This window comes from Gavia stellata, chromosome 1 (assembly GCF_030936135.1).
Source record: "Gavia stellata isolate bGavSte3 chromosome 1, bGavSte3.hap2, whole genome shotgun sequence".
In the NCBI taxonomy this organism is placed as follows: Eukaryota; Metazoa; Chordata; class Aves; order Gaviiformes; family Gaviidae; genus Gavia; species Gavia stellata.
In genome coordinates, this window is record NC_082594.1 from 17,149,086 (window position 1) to 17,175,070 (window position 25,985).

Here is a 25,985-nt window from a genome sequence, read left to right on the forward strand (position 1 = left end):
ACAAAGAAAGTTGCTATTCAAACTGAATGTTGAAATGTCAGTTTGCTGCAAGTTATCCTTGATAAATTCTAACAACTCCTTGGTAAACGTTTTGTAGTGTTTGCCAGCATGGTAGGGTTTTTTTAAAGTTTTTTTCCTACCCAAATATTGACTGTCTTGGATATTAAGCGACTGAGATCGTTCCAGGGTGGAAAAGGGCTTTTGCTATTGTAGTCCATTGAGTATGTCATACACTTCACCTGCGTAGTTCTCCTCTGCCAGGAAATAGCTAATATTGACATACTGGCATGCTGACAATGAACTGTCAAAAATGTTGTGAATTCTAAAGAGAAAAAACTATGCTTCATCTATGGTAGACATGTTTGGTCATGTTTTAGGTGTTCAGTTTGCAAATAAGGCATGTCATTTAAAAATCAAAATCTGTTGCTTCATATCTTTTGGAAATGATCATAAAACATATGGAGTAGCTTTTTAAATCATACTTTTGATGTACCAAAACTGTGCCACACATGTTGCGACCATCCTGAAGTTGTGAAACTGAGTGTATATGAAAGATATATACAAGAGAAAGTTGCACAGAAGAGGTGAACATTCAGTCTAAAAAGTGAAAAAATCTATTTCTGGCAAAAAGTATATCAAGACAAGATTTAACATAAGGACAAAACACAGTTCCACTCCAGTCTGTGATTTCTGATGTTTATTATGCAAATTCACCTATAAAATTTAATATTCTTTGTGACAGGACTGCAGTTTTAGTTTATAGTAGTAGTCTTACGAAGAAGAGTCCCCTTCCTGCCTGCCTTCCTTCCAACTGTGAAGTTTATGCCTGCATACTGGGGTCTCATTTTCCTATCTGGTTCTTTGTTAGCTTTTACTTTAACTTCTTTTTGTCAATTACATTTTCACCTGGCACAGAATTAGTTGTTGTACACTTAAAATCCAGTGAAAGTATTGAACAGGTTTTGGATTAAATGCTCTCAAATTTTAATTACATCAGATTTCAAATATTGGACCAATTTCTTCTCCCGTGAGTAGTTCCAACTAAAGTCAATACAAGTATTTTATGAGTTATGCAGCAGGATTTGTCCTGTCTTTTATAAGTAATCCTAAAAAAGGCAGTATTTATAGTCTTTCCCTAGTTCTTATTCTGTGAAAATGCAACTTAGAATATGGACAATGTAGTGACTCATCTGTAATGTTGCAAAAGAATGACAGAAAAGAAAATGACAAGTAAATTAGCTAAATCATTTACTCCTAAGTATATTCAAAAAGAAACAAATATTAATATAAATAAAAATACAAAAACATAAACATAGTTAAATATATGTCTAATTTGTATTATATTGGATATTTTTGATCATCATATTTTTAAATGAACTACTGAATATCTGTGTGAAAGCAAGTTGTTTTATTTTCAGACGGATAGGTATGAAAAATGCTTTTGAAATGTCTTGTTGACCTAATGAAAAACAAAAGTAGGAATAAACAACTTGCCCTACCTCTGAGTCTATTTGGTTTCCAAAGTCTTATTTTTTGAGACTTTTTCTGCATACATACTTTGTACAGTACCGAGGACAATGGGGCCTTTGAGCACAACATTATTTATGTAAATACAAACAATTATTCCTAGCAAGGTGCCTAAAATTTTATCCACATTCTCTATCATAGGGTGTATTGTACAGGCCTATCTCATATTTCATGATAGTTGTCTCAGGATCAGAATGACCTTTTTAATCATGAAAATTAATTAACACCAGACTCTTTTGCTGAAAAAAGACTTGTTCGTTTAAACTACCATGGAGATGAAAGCTAAATAGTGAACATTAACATTTTCAGACAGAGATAAAACCTTAAAGAAATATCTATAAAGTAATTAAAACTCTTTTTCTTGAACAAATACATTCCTAAATAAAGCCACTAAGGTTTTTTTAAGTGTTCATTCGGTGATGCACAAGTCAAGATGCCATCAGCAATAGAATGCTAAATGTAAGTAAAAATGGTATCTTGTAGAGTATATGAATAGATGGTTTATGTCTGCTTGGTATATTAAGGAAAAATCTCTTCTTTGCATCTGTCATGAGCAACCTTGGGAGACACTTACAACATGGTCCTTCAGAGTAGCTCCAGCCTGTGGAGGCAGCTTGGCCCCGGGACAGAGGTCTCTGTGGGGGTAAACATCACACATGACCGCTTTGCAAATTCACACCCTCCTTCCAGACCACCAGCAAGGTCTGCATACAACTTCTCACAAGGTTGTTTGGTGTAAACGTCCTGCAATGTGTAAATATTGAGATTGTTGTCCTCGCATCTTCTCTAGTGTTGACAGTAGGGAAACTCCTGCTGCTGCTTATATAGTGTCATAAAACCATCTCATAAGAGACATAAGCAAATGTCCAGTTTCTGTAATGGTGATGTTTTTTTATTTGTAATTAATTAGCCTGATATCTGACTCAATGATTTTGAACCTGATTTAGCAGCTAACTTTAGCAAGAGGAATGAGGCCACCCTGCCTCTTGTACCTTGGGAGATCATACCGCATACATCCCAGCCTGGAGTCACAGCCCGAAGCTGCCATGTGAGCATTCCTTTGGGGTGCCAGTATGCATGACTTCAATAACACAAGCAAAACACGATGTGCTTAAGGAATTACATGCAATTTTACAGCTGTAGCCTGGTATCCTGGAGACACTTAAGGATCCCCAGCAAAGGAGCCGGGTGTGGTGTCTGCTCCCTTCCACTCTGCTTCCAGAGAAAATGCCCTCAAGTATTAATTGTGGCCTACTGACCTATTTGGAATATTGTTTCAGCCCTCAGGTTGAAAAGGCTGGACAACGCTGCATTAAGCAGACTGGAAAATTCAAATCTACATTGTATCTCTTGAGGAAAATGAGACATTTGATGTAATTTATGGTGTTTAGGATGTTCTGTTATGAAATAATATTTCATCAGTCACACTGAAAAGGACAGTGGAAGCAGAGGCCAAAACATACAAAAAAGTATTAGTGGGCAACAGGTTTTTTCACAGTAGTTTTTGAGCAATAAGCATAGAGATAGTAGTTCCAGGCAGCAGCTTGTAAGAAAATTCGAGATAAATTAAATAATATCGTATACCTAGATGGATTATCATCTCCTATAGCTTTTTCAGAAATAGATTACAATTTCTAAGTATAGCAGTGGGAACCTCAAAAAATTTGGTAAAAGTGGGCTTTTTCTGGTTTTACAGTACTACAACTGAAATCAGACCCTATTTAATATTTTATTTTCAACTTAAGTTACAGTCTAAAATGCCAAACATATGTTCTAGGACTTACGAAGTATTTTGTATCTATTGAACAGTTACTGGGTTCTCACTTCTCATTCCTCTCAGATACAGAAAGTCCCTCTGTTGTAATTTATTTTTCACCTCCTTAAGTTTTTGCATCCATTTCCCACATCCTCTGTAGCTTTTTTGGATATTGTTTTATAAACTACTTTTAGCTACTGAAGCAAAGACTGCAATAAAAGTTTCCCACCTCTCTGATAAATAGTCTTTGTACCACGCTGCAGGGTGATTTTCTCTGTCTGTCTCTGCCTTGGTGGATATTTTAGCATTGTTTTTATGCTGTGGAGCTGCTGAGAGATGAAGACTAAATAACCCAGGACATTCTCAGTCCTAATGATCATGACACAGTGGACTCAGGGGCATCCAGTGACACATGCAGAGTCCTGTGCTTTCTGGGGTGGGGGAGAGGGTATCTTGCTGCCACTGCTCTGCTGGGTAACAGTTATTCAGGTAGATACTAAATCGTGCCTTTTGTTTCTATTCATGGAGATGCCCTAAACAGAGATATTTAAGAAATGTCCATTTTTATTAGATGTTGTTTCCACTTTTTTAAAAACTTTGTCATTTTTATTTCTGGCCAGTCATATGCAGAAAATCTCACTCATGTTTATTATGACTTGGGATGTCACCAGAGTGCACTTTTCTGTAATAAACAGCTGTTCAGGGGAAGAAAAGTACCCAGCTCTAAAATGAACAAAGTTCTTAAGACTATTTGCTTTCAAAATGGTCAACGCAAGTGCCATTGTATAATGAAACGGCACAGGCACTTAACTTTTATGGAGCCATTATTGACTGGTCACTGTGTTAATTTTTAGACATTAATGCCAAGGCCAGTTAAAACTAACCAAAGTCCAGATCAACATATATTTAATACAAGAAACTTGCCAGGGTTTTATCACAATTTTCTATCCTGGCCTGTTTTCAGACAGGCCAATCACAGCTTTTAATGTCTGTGTTCTTTTACCTGTTATCTTTTCATTATACCTTGCCCATTTCCATGTTTCCCACTAAATGTCAGTTCCTAAAGCTGAAAGTTAATTTGAATTGTTAAATATATTCATTCTACCAGAGCTTTGAGCATGAGTTTATGATTATTTCTTGGAATAAAGCTTGCCTCAGTGGGACGTAATAAATTAGTCTAATCATACGGTGAGTACTTACTTCATCCTGTGTTTGTTCCTGCTAGGAACTGAAATTGTCTCTTTAATTGTATGCAAATCCCTTCACCAGAATAACCAAAGGAAACCTATGTGTAGCTGCTCATCCTCCACAAGAGAAGCATTAAAGTAACCTAACTTTTAATTCTACTTAAATGAAAAGTTGTATCTTCGTATGTAAAAGGTAGATACATAATAGAACTTAAATTAAAAGGCATGTGAGTAGCAAACAGATACTTTGCTAATATTGCAGGCTGCTTTTAGTCCTGCTTTTTTACATAGGCACAATACTATGTTAACCATGTTCATGGCATTGAACCTGAGAAATAAAAATTTGGGGATTTTTCTTTTTAAACATGGGGGAATTTCTTCTCATCTGAAAATACATGAGATAGATGATAAGAGGTTCTATGAACTGCCTTCAGAGGTCGTCTGTTTCCCTCAACTGGCTGCAGAAGGACACTGAAGTAACTAGCTCAGACTTAGCCATCAAACTTCCAGTTGAGATAAATTCTCCTGTAAGTCTCGTACTCCAAGGTGTGTTTTATATATTGTCCTCAAATCATTCTGATTTGCTTCTTTGAACTCTGTCAAATATTTTAGCATTATTTTTTTTAAATGTGGACACCAAAAAGAGATTTAGTCATGTAGGAGTAGTCTAGTCTCCTGTACGAAGATCATCTCATTCTAGCCTTCCTCTTCCCTGTCTCTCTATTCAAGTATCTAGATGCTACATTAGCTGTTGTACTCACAGCATTGCTGGAAAAGATCAGTTCTGCATGTCTATGACTGTGATAGCAATGTTTGTGAAGACACTCAAATGAGGAACGGTTATTAAGTGCCTTTTGCCCCATCAGTTCTTTTCAGAGGAGGGGTGAGAAGAGAGAGAAGAGGATAGAAGGAGCTGAAACAATCTCTATTTGTTCATTTGTCTCCTTTAAAAATTCTGTCACTTCTTTGCATGCTGTTTTGCACAGATTCATATAAAGTATTTACATATATACATACATATGTATGTATTTACTTGTATGTACATATATATATGTATGCTTGTAATGTCTTGGAGCATTTAGAAGAACTTATTAAAATGTTTTCTCACCTTTTTTTTTTTTTCCTTGTAGGATTTTGTTCTTTTTAAGAAACTCAAATTCTAAGCCATTTTCAGGATTTAGTTGAGAGTGATACTTGCAGTCCCTCAGCTGAAGTGCCTGGGAGGTGTAAGAATATTCAATGTCATTACACTTCAATAAAAGCCACTCTATGGAATCTTCAGATGTTTCCCAAATTGTTGCTCCAGTCCAAAAAGGAAGAATCACATCTTAATTCTGGTCTACATCAGAAGAGCAATGAGTTAGTTTTAGGAACTGGAAGAAAATCATAGATCTTTAGGCTTATCTCAAAAATGTTAGTTGTTTGTCATGGAGGAAGCAATCAACTTTTAGTAAATTTGTGGTCTGTGTGTCAGTTTAAAAGAAATAGTAAGACTTACTTCAGACTTGTTTCGATCAAAAGGTAACCATGTTGTAATCACAGCATCCAAATTTTAAAGCCTCTCTTCCCAGGACACGTTACATTTTTCTGAAAAAGTTAAATACATGAGAATATAGATTTCAAAAAGATCTTAACACAACTGAACCTTAAAATCAGAAATAATGTGCCTGGGATCTACAAGTAGAACTTACAGAAGGAGTAAGGTCCTATAAATTATCTGCTGTGTAGCCACCGATAAATATGGGCATGGCCACACGTGCATACAGATAGAATTAAGGTTGCAACTCTCTTAAAATGAATGCTTCTTAGTGTGAATACCTGTTGTTTCAGTCTGAAGATTGGTCTTGCATATTTCTTTCGTGTATGTATTAGAAACAACACTGCACTAATGCTGATAGGCAGAGATTGTCAAATACCTTATAGTAAAAAACTAGTTTTCTAACAAATCCCTACAGAAAGGAGGCAGAAGTTCTGACATCAAGATCCGCCTTTAGTACCCACAGTCAGTTCTGTCCTAGGGCACAGGTGTCTTATGCATGCACTGAGGCAGATGCCTTGTGGGGAAAAATAGTATGTGACAATATAATTAAAGATAGCACCATAATACATTAGTTAGAATACATTAGGGTACTGCTAATTTTAAGATATACCAGCTCTTGAGTGCTTTAGCTTGCAGTCTTAACATTCTTTGACATGGTTCTTTTGGATGTTGTTCACATAAAGGTCTACATACAATTGTGTACCATCACAGGGCAAACAAAATCCTATTAAATTGAGACTAGAGAGTTAAGTTGTTGGGAAGCTAGCAATTTCTGGAAAATAGCTTTGCACCAATTAAGATATTGTGTAAGAAAGATAATTTATTAGTATCAACGTTACAGACTATAGGTTTTAGTGAAGTGAAGAATTTTGGCTTTAAGGCATTGTGCTAAAGAAGAACAGTTTAAGCTATAATGTATAGAAGCAAGGAATATTTACAACTAAGCTGGATATTTGTCAAATTAATAGTAATAATAGAAGAACAAAGAAAAAAGGTAATTAGTTAAATATTTGAAAATACTATATTTTCTACAAAAATAAGTTCATTTTCCTGTTTTCTCTCCTTTTGTAAACTACTGATACACATTAGCCCTAATGATAGACTCAAGATGACTTATTGTATATAACTGGATATTCAGAGAGACTATGTAGCCTCTATAGTTACTTTAAAATGCTTGTCTGATAGAGAGTAAGCCTAGCACCTGGGCTTTTTTTCTCTTTTTTTTCCACTCAGTGGCTTAACTGCTGCCTTTTTAAGGTAACAGTTTGTGAGGTTTTGATAACACTGCAATTACATACAGTTTCTGGTTTAACATTCAAAGTTCTGTAGTAAGAATTTGCTAAAATTTGCTGAGGATGTGGCTTTAGTGCTGCTTGTAAACTTCAGAAGAGCCAAAGACTTCTCACCTGAGCCAGTTCTACCTGAACCCTTTGGCACAGCTAAATAATCGACAAATAAAAGCAAAGGAAATATAAAATGCTAACAAGGCACATAAATGTACTTTTGGTGTATATCTGTAAGTATACTTGGTTGTATTCATCTCTATGCACGCTTGTCATACGAAAGGTTACTGGACTTTGACGTTAGATTGAATGCACTTAGTGAAGTGGGAAGCGTAATGGTATCTGAGAACTGTGAAAGCACAAGAAAACTATCAGACTGCCTTCAAAACCAGGGCTTTTCTTCAGTCCCTCTCAAGTTTCCACTCATCTTTATCACTTGGCATTTTGATGAGACAACTTTACAGTGGAATTCGTATGAAGGTTGTAGGCTCTGAAATGCAAAGAAGGGGAAAAATCTTGCTGCAGAGTGGGTGTAGCATAAATGGGACCTGACATAGCCTGAATCTTTGATCATGAATTCCTGTTGTGGAGTAAGCCAAACCTTCTCCCATATGCTCACTGAAAGCACATAACCTATACACTGTTGTTCCACTTAAGACTTTTTTTTTTTTTTTAAAAGGTCATGGTTGCAATATTGACAGCATTTGCTTGTAGCTCTATGTCCTCCTCAGGAAAGAAGGATTATTAAATACTGCAGATAAAGTTCCATAGGTACCAGTCTCTACAGGATTAAGGGAGAGAAGAACAGAAAGTCTGACCATAAACCGCTGCTAGAGCTTGTTTTGGAGGTGTCTCACAACACTGAGAAAATATTCAAGGTCATAGATCTCAGGGAGGTGACAAACATAAACTCAGATCATAAAGGTAATTTCCTTTATCATCAAATATTCTGAAATCTTTGAAGCCAAATAGCGAGAGGAGATGCCTAAATTGGATCCATTATTTCCTCAGTTTTGTTTCAGAACCATCTGTAATAAAATTGGGGACAGACTTTTTGGTAGGATCTGTTGCAATAGGACAAGGAATAATGGTTTTAAACTACAAGAGGGTAGATTTAGACTAGATGTAAGGAAGAAATTTTTTATGATGAGGGAGGTTAAACACTGGAACAGGTTGCCCAGCGAGGTGGCAGATGTCCCATCCCTGGAAACATTCAAGGTCAGGTTGGATGGGGCTCTGAGCAACCTGATCTATTTGAAGATGTCCCTGCTCATCGCAGGGGGGGAGAACTAGATGACCTTTAAAGGTCCCTTCCAACCCAAACTATTCTATGATTCTATGAAAATTATCATAGTCATTGATAGTATAGGTGACTTAATTCACAACCTACATCATAACAGATATATTTGAAAGTACATAGAATTTGGAAAGCTAAGTAAACCCAAACATGGATTTTTCAGGAACAAATCATGTGAGATAAAGCAAATTTCCTTCTGTTACAAAGTAATGGGTTTTGTAGACATTGGGAAAAACATAGGTGTCTCATTCTAGTAGGATTTTTTACACAGTTTGCATGAAATTTCACTGAATGAGCTAAAGAAATTTTGTTTTGATGAAGTTTCTAGAAGATATGTAAAACACTGCTCACACGCTTGAACTCAGAAAGAAGTATAGGAGGTTCACTGTCAAATAAGGAAGTATTAGGAAGTAATCCATTCTGGCTGCAGTTTTTCCCAGTATCTTTGTTAATGACTTGGATGAAGAAATATAGAATACATTTGTTAAACTTGTGGATGATAAAAAATTGAAAGGACTGTGTGTACTTTGGAGTACATTTTTAAAATACATCACGTTTTCACAAATGCACTTCAGGAAAGACTTGGATCAATTGCAACATATCCAGAGGAAAGCAAGGAAAATTGTCAGAATCTAGACTAAAACATGTTCCACAAGAAAAACCTGGAAGAATCATGTTTCAGCAAGAGAAGTGCAGACAGAAAAAAAATGAAACAGCAATCTTCAGTTATGTAAAGGATTGCTTTAAAGAAGGCAACAAACTCTTCTCCAGGTCTACTAGAGATAGGACAAGAATAAATGGCTTTAAATTGTGCCAGGGGAGACTTAGGTTAGACTTTAGGAAACATCTAATGATAAGGATAATTAAGCAATGAATATATTACCTAGGAAGTTAGAGAATCCTCTTTAGAGATTTTTAAGGACAAAGAAAGATATCTGTCTAGAATGATTTAAATATAATTTATCTGTCCTGGGGGATGGAGGAATAGATGGGATTATTTCTTGAGCTCCCCGTCTGATTTTCCAATCTATGTGTCATTTCTGTGAATTAGACACAAGAAGGAAACAGAACACATCTATGGTTCTAGTTTTCACTCTGTCATCTAAATTGACCTGATTGTATGTACTTTTTGTTGAATGTTCTGGCTCCAACTCCAAATGTGGAGAAAATCAGGCATGATAACGAGTTGTCTTATGTCAAAGGTTATATGATAGAGCTTATAAATCTTACTGGTTGTGTTCGAGTTCTGGAAGCTGTATGCTGACGAAAAATTTAAAACAAAACCATATGTTAGTAAAAAGGTATTAATCATAATGAGGAAAACTAAAATACACTTGAGTTTGAGTGTTTGTAGTTATTGGTTGAATGTACAATCATGCATCACTCACTCTAAACTTCTTGTATAGTTTTTCTCATTGTAGTGTCTGGATTCATCTTGCCAAGATTTGGCTAGATAAATGGTAGGTATTTTCACTAAGCCTCATGTCTAGACACTTTTGGTATTCATTGGGGAAAGAGAAAAGCACCTCTGAGTTAGATATCTAAGACAAAAAAATGCTTTTTTATGGGATATATGTCTCTCCTTTGAAAGCTTGGATGATTAACTTTGACAACTACTTTATAGACAGCTAGAGTTAAGTGACATGAATCCAATCCTGAATGTCAAATATATTGGCTTATCCATACCAAATGATTTGATCATTTATTCTTCACTTCTGCTGTGTGTTGGATTTATAACAAATATATTTCTTCTACTGATCCTAATACGAATTCCAATAGATGGAAGTAGTTTTCATAACATAGCTCCAGCATTTCAGTGTCTGTGGCTGTTGGGATCATAGCTAATCTTGGGAATGGGATCAATTCCTATTTGAAAGTTAATTGGACCAGAAAGAGAAGAAAATTAATTTGCATTTCAGTAACATGGAGTATATCATACCCATCTTTGGAAAAGACCTATGTTCATCAGGGATATTTTCTACTCCTGGGGTCATAACAGAAATATATTGCATGTGCTGTTTTCAAGTATATTAGCCTGTTAACTTGTGTCATTCAGTATTGTCAGTCTGCTAGCCAGAGTGAAATACAGTAATAATATGTAAACTTTGCATCCTCTTGATCATAGAAAATGAACAATAAATTACTTCCTGCACAATAATTCCAAAATAAGAATTATTACTGGGGATGCTACTGTTTGGAGCAAGCACCCACTTTGCTGTCCTTCTCCTGGCAAGACCATCAGGAATGATTGCATGCACTTAGAGGGGCAGGGGAAATGGTTTCCCAGAATGAAAAGGCTGCTGGAAGATGAAAGTTACTGAAATTTAATTATAAAACTGTAATTGATCACTGAAATATTTCTGGTGAAAGCAAGCAAGCAAGAAGAAAAAGAAAAAAAAGGCAAGAAAGAAAAGGAAGCAAGCCAACCATGTGCATTCCAGCAGAAAAATAAGTCAAGAAAATGTTCCTCTGATCTCTTTAGTTTATTCTGAACACACTGAAGAGATTTAGATACCAGATTTTACTTTTCATTTAAATGGAAATAAATGAAATTAAGTCATTGACTGTTGAAATGAAATTGGATAGGGGAAAGCCTAGCTGGTACAGCAGAAGACAAATAAAAAATACTGAAAGGCCAATGAACTTTTAAAATCAAAAAGATCACTCATGATTTCAGCTACTTGGGTGGAGCTTGGTTGTGTATAGGCTCCAGCTACAGCAATGTTGCAGTGACTAGGAGGAATCCTGGACTCCCAAACTCCTGCACTTGCAATGTGTTCTTAAATACCAAAATTGTTCAAGTGTTTTACACCCTTTGGCCTCCAGAAGATATCTAAGTCTCTCTGAAGTACTAATCTCTCTCTAAACACATATTAGACCAGGTGTACATCTGGCATTGGTTTTGGTGGCTAATGCATTTTGCAATGGAAAAATGCCTATGGAGTGTGGAATGAGGAAACCAGGGATAAAAAAATTCTGAGATTTTGCTTGTAAGGTACTTAGCTGTAGTATCAACCCCAATACATAGATTTTCTGCAGTAGGCATCTCCAGCTCTGATTTTACAGGAAAAGAATAGAGTAACGCTTAATTTTCATGTTTGTTGGGTTTTTTTTTTTCCAACATGATGACTGTGTGGTATCTTTTTTGGAAAAAAAAAAAGCAGTGTGTTAGATCATCACAATTCCAGATGATTAGAGAATAGAAAAGCAGGGAGAGAAGGGATGAAGAAAATAAAATCTTTGCAGACTTTCCCTGTCTCTGGTTTGGTTCCAGTATATTGAGGTGGAATTGGTATTACTGGTCCTTAAGCAGTTGTCAATAGTATCGACATTGAGCAATGACCTACAAAAAGCAGTTGGCAGACTTCCCATCCCAGGTCATTTGAGGAAAATTCCCCAGAATCATAGTCCCATAAAGAGGAAAAAGAATCCATTCGTGCATATAGCATCCTTGGTTTTGGGAAGGACTTAATCTGTGTTTCCAGGAAGTTGTACTGATGTTTTATCTTGCTCGTAGATTTGCTAATTTAAAAAAAAAAAACCAAACCAAAAAAAACCAGCAAAACCAGAAGACTCCAGGAAGGTTTAATTAGTTGGTGAGGAAAGGTTACTATATACACTTGTGAGAACTTAACTTACTTCTATTTATTGGCATAGTCCTAAACATTTCTTTAAATAATGTTGTTTTGAAAAACATTGGTTGTGTAGCTCAGCTGATATGAGTTAGCCTGGGTTTTTTTAGTTTGCTTTCATGCAACAAATAATATTCCATAATACATGGGACAGAATGTATTCCAGAAAATGAATCATTCATCTGTCTGTAGCATAACTGAGGATAAACAGCAGATAACCAGAAAATAAATACCTTTTAGACGACAGCTGTGAGATACATGTCTGCTGGCTTTACTTGGGCAAACGTCTTTCTGAATGTCGTGGTTTAAGCCCAGCCGGACTAATCACCACACAGCCGCTCACTCACTCCCCTTCCTCAGCTGGACAGGAGAGAGAAAATATGAGGAAAAGGCTCGTAGGTCGAGATAAGGACATAGGGAGATCACTCACCAATTACCATCATGGGCAAAATAGACTTGACTTGGGGAAATTAGTTTAATTTATTACCAATCAAAATCAGAGTAGGATAATGAGAAGTAAAACCAAATCTTAAAGAATAACACCTTCCCCCCACCCCTCCCTTCTTCCCAGACTCAACTTCACTCCCGATTTTTCTACCTCTTCCCCCCGAGCAGCACAGGGGGACGGGGAATGGGGGTTGCGGTCAGTTCATCACACGTTGTTTCTGCCGCTCCTTCCTCCTCACACTCTTCCCCTGCTCCAGCATGGGGTCCCTCCCACGGGAGACAGTTCTCCACGAACTTCTCCAACGTGGGCTCTTCCCACGGGCTGCAGTTCTTCACGAACTGCTCCAGCATGGGTCCTTTCTACAGGGTGCAGTCCTTCAGGAACAGACTGCTCCAGCGTGGGTCCCCCATGGGGTCACAAGTCCTGCCAGCAAACCTGCTCCAGCGTGGGCTCCTCTCTCCACGGGTCTACAGGTCCTGCCAGGAGCCTGCTCCAGCATGGGCTTCCGACAGGATCACAGCCTCCTTCGGGCATCCACCTGCTCCAGCGTGGGGTCCTCCACGGGCTGCAGGTGGATATCTGCTCCACCATGGACCTCCATGGGCTGCAGGGGCACAGCCTGCCTCACCATGGTCTTCAACAGGGGCTGCAGGGGAATCTCTGCTCCGGTGCCTGGAGCACCTCCTCCCCCTCCTTCTTCACTGACCTTGGTGTCTGCAGAGTTGTTTCTCTCACATATTCTCACTCCTCTCTTCTCTGGCTGCCCTTTCCCGGTTTTTTCCCCCCCTTCTTAAATATGTTATCACAGAGGCGCTACCACTGTTGCTGATGGGCTCGGCCTTGGCCAGTGGTGGGTCCATCTTGGAGCCGGCTGGCATTGGCTCTATCAGACATAGGGGAAGTTTCTAGCAGCTTCTCACAGAAGCCACCCCTGTAGCCCCCCCTGCTAACAAAGCGCTGCCACGCAAACCCAATACACTGAAGTTTAAGGTTTTTGTCTAAATAGAGATGCTGCACTCAGTTTCTGAGAATTACCCCAGGTTAGTTTCAGTGGTTTTGCCTTACAAAAAGTTTGCAGCACTACATACAACTAATTTTTTTCCCTATTAGCTGTAGCCAATTATTTTGGACAAATAAGCATTCTCCTCAGCATGTCTAATTTTTATGCCAACTGAGCCTCCGAATGCCTTCATTCATTCTCTGTAAACTCCACCCTTGTCAGTCTGTTATATAAAAAATTGTTCCTGCACACTCAATAGGCAACTGTGGCACTGATTACTTGCACAGGGATTTTGAACTCTTCTGATGGAGATGTTCCACCATATCCAGTTACTACCATTTAGCTGTATTATGCTGTATGTGAAAGACATGCTAACATGAAAACCCACATCTGAGTGCCAGCTACTGACAAGAAGCTACAGAAGCTTCAAATGCCTCAACAAAGGCAGTTGCTAATGACATGTGGCAAGGCAAACCTTGATCTGAGGTAGAAGAAAAGCTTTTCTATGCGTTTGTCTGATACTTGTCATGCTTTCTGGTGAGATAAATTCCCAGTTTGATCAAAACACATCTTAGTAAAGTTGTCCAAGCGAAATAAGAAAGGAATGAGGGGATGTCAATTGCTGTTTCAAACACCATTCGTTCTGAATCAAAGAAAACATTAATTTGTGTCAGGAAGCTGAATTAAGTAAATGTTGACTGCCTCTGTAGCAAAGATCAAGTCAAAGTTACAGTGTAAATGAAGCAGGAACCCCTCTAACATTGCAGTAGTTTTAATGTATGTCTATATATGGAAATGAATAGGAAATGAAGCAAGAAATACAATGTTTGGGAAAGAATCTCATCATGATTTGCAGAGATAATTACAGGCAAAAAGGAGATTGAATATAGCAACAGGAAAAGCAGAATAATTATGCAGCAATTAACAGGAAAGCTATATGGTTCTTTGAAAAAAATAACAGTCATCAGGTTAAAAATACATGCTGAGTACAGAAATGTTTTAATACTCAATAGATTAAGAATTTGAATTCATTTCCTAAGATAAAATACTGTTTCATGAAACAAATGTCTCATTTATACAATAAAATGTCATGCATTTTATGTATTCTTTATAAATGTTTGTGTTTTTATCTTAAATATGTCATCTGAATTGGAGAAAAAAACTAATAAATGTTCATTTCGGAATGCGAGTACATAGTGTCATAATGATAAGAAGATACAGATTTAAAGTTAATATTTCAAGGACTGCAAATGTCATAGGAGACAGTTGAAAAATAGCTACTCCTAGATTTGCAAGAGAATTAGTTTCTCATGTGTCCTAAAATCTTCATATTCTGATAAAACTATTGTCTACTTTTATTTTACTGGAGGCAAATTCGGGTTTTGGCGGTTTTGTAGGTCTTCTGATAATTAGTTAGCAACATCACACTCAAAAGCTTTCTTTCTGAAACATAGCTTATAAAGATTCCTCTTGCAACCTGTGGGAATGTCTGATAGTGCTTTTTATGGGGAAACTGTCATGCAGTGGCATCTTCAAGTGCATTAAAATGACAGCTGGGGATCACTGCACTCAGACATGGGACCTCCTTGTTGCAGGGAGAAAGGAGCCACCACTGTGTAGCCGCATCACTAAGGACAGTCTGCAAGAGTTGAAATCTTTCGTTGAAAGCTAGTGGGGAAAATTCAGCCAGATAATGAGTAAAAAGCCACGATATTTTGTGTTCTGATTCTAGACAGGGGGACCTTCTCTTAATTGTATCATTTTTATCAGTATGTTATTGACAAACGTATCTGTCATTTTTGTCTGTCTTAAACATTAACTCTGCATGTGAGGTGTGCAATCTTCATTGTTTTAAACAAATTCACCATTTACTCTAGATAAAAGATGGAATAATACACGCTTCCTACTTCAGGAATTGGTTGGACAAGTAAAGGCTAGACTTGCAAGCTGTCCTAAGATATGTCAGAAGCTCCTTTCCTGCCTCTGTACTGCACATCCCCCATGAGAAAAAATTAGGAAAAGAAAGAAGGCGATGGGCTGGTGGGCCAGGGCACACTGAGACTGCGGGCAGGGAGCCTGCCCTGTGGGTTCAGGTGGAGACCTCAGAGAGGATGCTGCCTTTCCCTTTTGTGAATGGGCTCGAAGATTAAAAAGGGGGCATCAAATACCGATAATGATAAAGAGCAATAATCCTGCCAGTAGTGATAATTAATGCTTCTATGGTGCCCTTCATTCATGGACTTCCAATCACTTTGCATACATTGTTTAATGCTGGAATAGATCAATATCATTTCTATTCACACATCTATACTAGCATATATGTATATGTATAAATAATTGAAAAAATTAATTCTTATTAAGAAGCATTCAAAACTGCTTAGATTAAATGTTGACCAAAAAAAACCCCAATAACAAAAAAAGCAGAGCATTTGACTATCTAACATACTGCTTTTGTAGTATACAAATACTTCTGGTGAATGTGTAGGCTCAGGTATTTTCTTTACTGTGTCATAAAATGCCCTGATATAGAAACCTGTACAAAACCAGTCTGAGAAGCTGAATACTTGACTGGAAGAGTTTGTGTATATAAATCCTATGAAGATCATCTGTAATGCTGAAAATCATTCCAAGGAGTCTGATCGCAGCACTTGTAATTTTCGTTAATTGCATACTGTGCGCTGATCATGGCTAGCAGCATAGGTAGAGATACAGACAGTCTCATTCCCTTCCCTGCAGGAGCAAATATTAAGAGACGTAATATTGATTAAGGACAATTCCTATTAAAAAAATGCCGTGATTGTGTTACTAGTTTATTGTATCCTTTTCTTTTAGGTTATTCAATACTTCAAGCTATTATGGAAAAAGCGGGACAAAATAGCTGGCAAGTCAGTGCCATCTGCGTGGAGAATTTTAATGATGCCAGCTACAGGCGGCTTTTAGAAGACCTGGATCGAAGGCAAGAAAAGAAATTTGTAATAGACTGTGAAATAGAGAGGCTTCAGAATCTTTTAGAACAGGTAATACCTGCTTTTAATGTCACTGTGAACACATTACTGAAACTCCAGATGAGATACCATTGTGCATTGTGTTTCATTCATTTTCTCGATGGAAATGAGATTGCTTGCTCTTTATTTTTGGTTTTCTTCATGGGCCTGTATTTGTACGTCCCCTTGCCTGCTCTGTTTTCTTTTCTTATGAAATTCTTGTTGTAACAGCCAGCACGTCAGTGCAGTGAGCACCCCCCTTTCCCACTCAGCAGGTCTGTGAGCAAAGGGTGCCAGCAGTCAGTGCAGCTGAACATTTGGCCCTGCATCCCAACACCTCTCTGCCTGATACATCTTGCATCACGGTCTTAGGGCTGGTGGAACAACATGATGTAGCTTAATTACCAAGATGTTATTACCAGTCCGTGCCTTCATGGTGGTAAACCTCAGTTTTGTCTGAGGAAAAAAAAGCTTATTTGAATCCAGTATTAACTTTCTATTCACCATATGTATTTCTAGCCATAAAATGCTTTAAAATTATTATTACACATATTTAAACTGATAGTTTTATTACCTTAGCAGAGTATTTATAAACATGAAGAACAGTAGAATAAAGGTGCTGTTGAAGTGGGAAGGAAGGTCAGGTTCTTCCATCAAGTATTCAAGGAAAGCTGCTATTACATAAAGAAAATACCGGGCCAGACAGACTGACTTGCATTGGATCGTACCTATACCAGTGTCTAAAGAGAATATAAAATCCTGCTGCTCTGATGTGGCAAATCTATCTCTGTACAGTGCATATGTATGAACTCTTTCTTAAACGATGGAAAAAATAAAATAATGCTTTCAAAGGAGAATTTTGTCAAATGACGGGAGAACAACTGAGGGTTAACTACTTGCTTCTCGCAGGATCCCACATACTATGGTAATGTGGTGCAAGTGCACCGTTCAGTACCTGCTGCTGCTGCAGGAATTGCAGGGAATGAATGCCATCTGCTGGTGGTATATCCTCCGCCACCATGCTACTGCTTTTTGCTAGCGCATTAGAGAATTTTTGAGATTTTGCTGCAAAAACGTTCATGATGCATCTGCTACTGAAGTCACAGAAAAATGAAATATCGTTTGTGATACAGAAATGCATAAAATAGTACTCACAGAAATACATATACGTCAATTTCGCTTTCCCTGGCAGAAGATAAACAGGGAAACAGAGAATTAATAGTATGGCTGATTTAACAAGGGCTTTTTCTGTGACTGTTGCCAAGAGAAGAATAGATGATGTTGTATTGCTATAGATACTCATTTGACCATTTTTTTTGATTCTGAATGCCCTTATGTTTTAACACATGCTTTCTATAGCTTACAATGAAGTACTCCCCCAGTTCAGCCTATGTTGTAGTAAAACAGAACACCCATTTGAGGGTCTTTTAAAATATATTTAGAAAAATAATGTCTCTCTCAGCTCTGTGTATATGCGTGTGTGTATGTACCTGATTCTTTTACATGGCATGCAAATATATCTTAGAAAAAGTATGTTATATTGCCATAAGTCTTGAAGTACACCCACCATCCTGCATAGGTGTATCTACTGAGTGTCCACTCAGCTTCAAAGCAAAATGAAGTCATCCAGTACACATTTGGAGCTCACTGATGTCACGTGTACATTTTATTTTCTTCCAGGAGCTGCTATTCATTTTCCTTCCAGATTGGTACCTGTATAGTCAGTTCCTTTTAGGGACATAACCTGTGCTCTTTGTTCAGATCATGCAGAACTGAACTGGATATTGATTTTAATGTGGTTAGGTTTTGACGTCCTCTGACTTCATACAGGTCTGGATTTTGCATGCCTAAAATAGGTTCTTAATGCAGGCATGGTAAGTCATAAAAATGCAGTGCCTGGCATCAACAGACTGAATCAGACATGGTGAGTTTGGCTGACATCTCTACAGGGCAAGCTCAAAAGCTAATTGAGTCCTCTTCTTATTAACTGCAATGGGAGAGTAGCAGGTAGGAGTTAACACCTAGCTTGCAACATACCTGTATCTTAGCCAATCATACGAACACTTTTAGGTAGTGATTCTTCTGGCTACTGTCTGATTTTGGGTGGGATTAACTTTACCCAGGAAATGAGGTCTTCTGTACTTCTGCTGGTGTTTATTCACACCTAAGTGTAAAGCCTTTGCCCTTAAATCTATGCTAAAGAAGGGAGATAAATTGTTTTTTGGGCATGTGGGTTTTTTCTTTTCTCAGTAGTGACTGCCCATATAAATATAAATATATATATTTTTATACTTGACCTAATTAAATTGAAGTAATATATTTCAGAATATTTATGTATTTTTTCCAGATCATGTGAAATCTCTTCTTCCCTAACATGCCTGGAGACCCTCTCCACCCTTCCAAAGGAAGGTCACTGTACAAACAGGAATGGCATTATAGCCAGGCTAGACAAAGTCTGCAGAAGAGCTGGAGCTTTACTCTCCATTGTGAAGATCCTGGTCTTCCTAGACAGGTCAACCTGCAAGTAGGCCTTGGGTGCTGGTTTGGGGTTCCAAAATGAAAGCACTTTGCCTTCAGAGATCAAGTGCTGCTTAAGGATAGGCAGTCAGAAATAGTCTCGGACACAAAAACATTTAGTCTGCCAAAAATGGGACTGAAGCAAAAAGAGTCTAGCCTAATGTTGAAAACACAAAATAACAACCATTTTAAAATATCAGCCATTGACTTTTTCCCTTTGCATGAAGGCTTTAATAACCTGTAGCAGACAGGTAAGGTGGCTTCACAAATGGACTGAAAGTTGGCGTGCTCTTCCCTGCATATACAGAGGAATTGATTAAGCTTCAGTGACTCTAATTAACTCAACTTCTTTCCTGCCTAGTTCTCCTGTAATTGAGAGCCTAAGTTGTGACTATACTGTAATACTTTGCAATGTACAAGTAAATGTTCTGCAGAACATTTAGGAAAAGTAATTAAATCTCAGTAATGAGACAGTAACTCAAAGTGCTTTGCCCTTAAATCTATGCTAATGAAGGGAGAGAAACTGGCTTGTGGGCTTGTGGGTTTCTTCTGAAGTGACTGCCCATATATCTACACATTCACACTTCTCATGACTGTGGACCTCAAGCAGTGAAGATTGGAGACTTTTTTGCTGGCTGTGTTCAAAAAGTGAGCTCATGCGCTGCTCCCCTGCCCATACCTGGTGCCCACTTATCTGACCTGGTGACTTCTGCTCGCTGTCCTCTACCAACTGCCCACCTAAGAAAATCAGCACCTTGCTGTTTCCTCACTTCTTGTGCACCTTTAATCCTACCATTTTCTATTATTTCCTTTTGTCTCCTGTATTTTTCTTAGTTCATTAGTTTTTCCCCATTTATTTTCTCCCCTCCATGTGCTGGGGTATGTGTAGAAGCTGCCTCCACACTCCATACCTAGGGCTTGTCTTTAGGGAAAATTTCATTCCTGGAACCCAATGACATATCTGAAATCCAGACTACCCCTGTGCACAACCCAGGTTGTGCATTTTTCATCATATGATATTCCTTTCAGGTTTTTATGTTGCTATGGTGAGGTTGATGTTTTGGGCAAGGGCCAAACCTGTACACCTTTTAAGGGTGAAGTATAGAGAGCTGGAGTATCATTTTCAGATTTCCATTCTAGAAAGGAAGAGCAGAGCCAGCATTAAATTCAGAAGATGCATTCAGCCTGCACATAAGTGTTTATAGTTGATTTGCTTGGATTGCCCGCTACTGTCTTAGCCTCAGAAAAGGTTTCAGATCTTACCACTCAAGGCTATGTCAAGACTTACAAGACTGTGATGGTTTTCTTAATACAGCTATTCTCCTCTTCTTTGGTCATGCTCACCCACACAAGACCTTACAGTCTCCAGTAGCAACTGGACATATTTGGGGGTGATTGGAAATGTTTTTCTTGGTTTCTATATTAATGCATATTGGCATGGCTCAAACTAGATTTGAAGGGGGAAGGGGATAAAACCAGGCTTGCTAGAGATAAGCCTGGGGGCAGCACAACAATGTTTGAGGGATAGCGTGCTAGCGAGGTCATTTGATTTGCCGTCTCAGTGGAGGTAAGGAGGGAGAGTCAATGGACAGCAAAGACGCAAGGGTTATTGATCTCTTAGAAGCCATGGAAGCACCTGAGAATGTAGCAATTAGGGCTTCTCATGCAAAAAAGGTGGCAGGATCAATAGTCCAACTGAAGTGCATCTACAGCAATGCATGCAGCATGGGCAACAAGCAGGAGGAGCTGGAAGCCATTGTGCAGTGGGAAAACTGTAATATAGTTGCCATCATGGAAATGTGGCATGACTCGCATAGCTGGAGTGCTGCAATGGATGGCTATAAACTCATCAGAAGGGATAGGCAAGGAAGGAGAGGAGGTGGGGTAGCCCTGCATGTTGGGGAGTGTTTTGACTGTCTAGAGCTTGATGATGGTGACAATGGGGTTGAGTGTTTATGGGTAAGAATCAGGGGGAAGGCCAGCAAGGAAGATAACATGGTGGGAGTCTGTTATAGACCACCCAACCAGGACGAGCAGACAGATGAAATATTCTATAAGCAGCTGGGAGAAGTTTCACAATCACTAGCCCTTGTTCTCGTGGGGGACTTCAGCAGATGTCAGCTGGAAATACAATACAGCAGAGAGGAAACAGTCTCGGAGGTTCCTGGAGTGTGTGGAAGGTAGCTTCCTGACACAGCTGGTGAGTGAGCCAACTAGGGAAGGCACCCCACTGGTCCTGCTGTTTGTGAACAGAGAAGGCCTTGTGGGGGATGTGATGGTTAGAGGCTGTCTTGGGCATAGCAATCACGAAAAGATAAGAGTTTTCAAATGTCAGAGAAGTAAGGAGGTGGGTCAGCAGAACTGCTACCTTGGACTTCTGGAGGGCAGACTTTGGCCTGTTTAGGAGCCTGGTGGACAGAGTCCCTTGGGAGGCAGTCCTGAAGGGCAAAGGAGTCCAGGAAGGCTGGACATTCTTCAAGAAGGAGATCTTAAAGGTGCAGGAGCAGGCTGTCCCCATGTGCCGAAAGACAAGCCGATGGGGAAGAAGACCAGCCTGGCTGAAGAGAGAGCTTTGTCTGGAACTCAGGAAAAAAAAGGAGAGTTTATGACCTTTGGAAGCAGGGGCAGGCAACTCAGGAAGACTACAAGGATGTCATGAGGTTATGCAGGGAGAAAATTAGAAAGGCCAAAGCCCAACTTGAACTTAATGTGGCTACTGATGTAAAAGACAGCAAAAAAAGTTTCTATAAATACATTAGCAACAAAAGGAGAGCTAAGGAGAATCTCCATCCTTTATTGGATGCGGGGGGAAAGAGTGACAAAGGATGAGGGAAAGGCTGAGGTACTTAATGCCTTCCTTGCCTCAGTCTTTAATAGTAAGACCATTTGTTCTCTGGGTATCCAGCCCCCTGAGCTTGAAGACAGGGATGGGGACAGAATGAAGCCCCCACAATCCAAGGGGAAATGGTTAGCGACCTGCTATACCACTTAGACATCCACAGGTCTATGGGACTGGATGGGATCCACCCAAGGACACTGAGGGAGCTGGCAGAAGTACTCACCAAGCCACTTTCCATCATCTACCAGCAGTCCTGGCTAACCGGGGAGGTCCCAGTGCAGTTTAGCAAATATGATGCCCATCTAAAGAAGGGCCGGAAGGAGGATCTGGGGAACTACAGGCCTATCAGCCTGACCTCGGTGCCTGGGAAGATTATGGAGCAGATCATCTTGAGTGCCATCACATGGCACGTACAGGACAACCAGGCGATCAGGCCCAGCCAGCATGGGTTTATGAAAGGCAGGTCCTACTTGACCAACCTGATCTCCTTCTATGACCAGGTGACCCACTGAGTGGATGAGGGAAAGGCTGTGACTTTACTAGACTTTAGTAAAGCTTTTGACACTGTTTCCCACAGCATTCTCCTGGAGAAGCTGACTGCTCATGGCTTGGATGGGCATATACTTCGCTGGGTTAAAAACTGGCTGGATGGCCAGGCCCAAAGGGTTGTGGTGAATGGAGTTAAATCCAGTTGGCTGGTCACAAGTGGTGTTCCCCAGAGATCAGTATTGGGGCCAGTTCTGTTTAATATCTTTATCAACAATCTGGATGAGGGGATCGAGTGCACCCTCAGCAAGTTTGCAGACAACACTAAGATGGGTAGCAGTGTTGATCTGCTTGAGGGTAGGAAGGCCCTGCAGAGGGATCTGGACAGGCTGGATCGATGGGCCGAGGCCAATTGTATGAGGTTCAACAAGGCCAAGTGCCGAGTCCTGCACTTCGGTCACAACAACCCCATGCAACACTAAAGGCTTGGGGACGAGTGGCTGGAAAGCTCCCCCGCAGAAAAGGACCTGGGGGTGTTGATTGACAGCCAGCTGAATATGAGCCAGCAGTGTGCCCAGGTGGCCAAGAAGGCCAACGGCATCCTGGACTGTATCAGAAACAGTGTGGCCAGCAGGAGTAGGGAGGTGATCGTGCCCCTGTACTCGGCACTGGTGAGGCTGCACCTCGAATCCTGTGTTCAGTTTTGGGCCCCTACTACAAGAAAGACACTGAGGTGCTGAAGGGTCTAGAACACAAGTCTTATGAGGAGCGGCTGAGGGAACTGGGCTGTTTAGTCTGGAGAAGAGGAGGCTGAGGGGAGACCTTATCGCTCTCTACAACTACCTGAAAGGGGGTTGCAGAGAGGTGGGTGTCAGTCTCTTCTCCCAAGTGGCAGGCAATAGAACAAGAGGAAATGGCCTCAAGTTGCATCAGGGGGAGTTTAGATTGGATATTAGGAAAAACTTTTTCACTGAAAGGGTTATCAAGCATTGGAACAGGCTGCCCGGGGAAGTGGTTGAGTCATCATCCCTGGAGGTATTTAAGAGACATGTACATGTGGCGCTTAGTGACATGGTTTAGTGGTGGACTTGGCAGTGCTAGGTTAACGGTTGGACTTGATCTTAAAGGTCCTTTCCAACCTAAACGATTCTATGATTCTGTGATTCTATGATTCAAAGCCCTGTTTAAGCACAACACTGGAGCAAGACATCAATTTCTGCAGGGTCACAGGATTTTTGCTTCGATTCATGAGTAAGACAGACAGTGTCTTTAGCCTATCTGAGTAAGTAGATCTCCACCTGTTCTTGAGAATCTGCTGTAACTTAGAGCATACCAAGATAATTTTAGCTCTTTTTTAGACTTTATTCTCAGGATGGTTAAGGAACACCCTACCTCCTTGATATCTTACAATAGCCATAACCAGGAAAACCTTTCTGTTACCTGTGAGTGAAACTCCTCCTTTACACTCCTCTGGCAGCCCTTATCATCCTGCAATGTCAGGCTCTGAAAGGCAGACCACAAACATCAATACTTTTGCCATAAGTGTTTTCTTTATTTGCCCACTTTGCCCACAAGTGGTGCACATGATTTGCTTTTGGGGAGGGCAAGCAGGTCCTCACCCATTTTAATTTACCAGTGTAGACCTGGTGTATGCTGGGCGTGGTGTGGCTCTGAGCATGGACTGCTCCCTCACTGTGGCCTCTTGGGGCAGCCTTAGCAGCGCTGGTGCTTTAGGCAGCTCCGCAATCCTTAACACAAGGGGATGCAATGCTTGGCATGACCACTGCTGCTGACCCCCAGAAGTAACAAAAACAGTGTGTTTCAGTGCTGCACAGGAGCAGCAAAAGCAGTAAAATGAAGATGGAAAGTATCCCTGCCCACTAGATGATCTTTAAGGTCCCTTCCAACTCAAACCATTCTATGATTCTATGAAAATCTATTTCATGTCAGCTTTCCCCAGAACTTCCAGAAAGTGTGTTTCCATTTTAAAGAAAGCGCATCTACTCTTAACAGGTATGGAGGACTCTTTATGCTTAACAGAATGTTTTCTAGAACCTCATAAGTGATCTCACTAAATCATATGAAGTGTCTCCCCAGTTTACTTAACTGGCCTTTTGTTTCATCTGTTCATACACAGCCATAATAAAAGTATGGCACATGTTTTTAATTAAGAAAATAAACTATCATAGTCTTTATTTGTATTGCATAAATGACTAGAAACAGAGACAAAGATCCGTTTTCCTACATGCATGAAATTAGAGATTGTTTTTACCATTACTTTTCCAGCTTACAAGGACAAGATAGAAAAAAGGAGATAAAACAAAGACACAGAAAGATAAAATGACATCTCCACAGTTTTATAGAATAGATACAGCTTATATAGCAGAATGCATTTCTAGTGATTCATATTCTTCTGTCAAGGACCATTATGTCCTTGTTTATCAACAACCCTTTTTTCTGTGAACCACAACACTTTCAGCAGGTGGTCTTTTAAAAGCACAAAAATATTCTGTTTGAATCAAAGGATGAAAGTCGGTGAGAGAGACGGAAAATTCTCTGCTTGTGTGTCTTTTCTTTCCAAGTTGTGTTTCTAAAGTGCTCCCCTGAATTTAATACAAAGAACTTTCTGCTTAAGAGGCAATGAGTACTTGAAACACATCGTAATGCTGTGATTTCCATTTCCTACCAACAAATCCATTAATACTGGCAGCAAGCAGTACAGCATCTCAACAGTCCAGGCCAAAGTAGTCATTTACTGCATATGGCACAGCAAGAATCAGGCCCATGTGTTTCTCTCAGTTTTCACTAGGAATTTTCTTTCTTTTCTTACTCCTTCTTTTCATTTTATTTTTCTTCCTGCATTGTAAAATAGTGTATCTATTTGCATTTCTGGCTTATTCAGCAAAAATCAGAAGTCAGCCTAAGGATAAAGGGTGTATCTACCAAAATTAGAAAATCATTACTTTAATCTTATATATTTACTGAATTTCTATTTGAAATGCAGAACTCATGTTTCAAAATAAATATGTCTACAAATTAAATGTGTTTTTATTTATTACTGAGAAAGCCCAAGCAAAGTTAATACCAGATGCCTATTTAAGCTGAACTTATGAAACCCCAAGTCAGGCTTCCTAGTTTAACAAAAGTATTATTTTTTATTTTTATTTTTCTTCTCATATTATTTTATTCTCATAAGTATTTCTTCATTGCTTAATTTGTATCAGTACAATCTGAAGCAACCCAGAAGCTACATATAGCAGAACGAAGCAGTGTTTAGAATTACTAAAACAGTAAGAAGTGAGGACTGATACCCCCTTGGTTTTTGTGGGCTTTGTTTTTCTCTTAGACTACCACTACCACCAAATCTTCTTCCCAAAAATGTACTGAGCGAGCAAGAAGTAGCACTTACTATGACTAATCCAGAAATATGTGCAAGTTGACTGACCAGGTAGTACCCATGTGCTGACTAATAGCTGTCAGAGAGGAGGT

The 25,985-nt window shown here is 39.3% G+C and overlaps 1 protein-coding gene across 3 annotated transcripts in view; it reads left to right on the forward strand.

Annotated features, from left to right (window-relative positions):
- Window positions 1-25,985, forward strand: part of GRIA4 (glutamate ionotropic receptor AMPA type subunit 4) — a 242,445-nt gene that overhangs the window by 122,067 nt on the left and 94,393 nt on the right. For all 3 annotated transcript variants that reach the window (XM_059819450.1, XM_059819444.1, XM_059819456.1), the window contains exon 4: window positions 16,503-16,687. In XM_059819450.1, coding sequence (XP_059675433.1) covers window positions 16,503-16,687 — 185 coding nt within the window. The remainder of the gene's footprint in view (window positions 1-16,502; window positions 16,688-25,985) is intronic.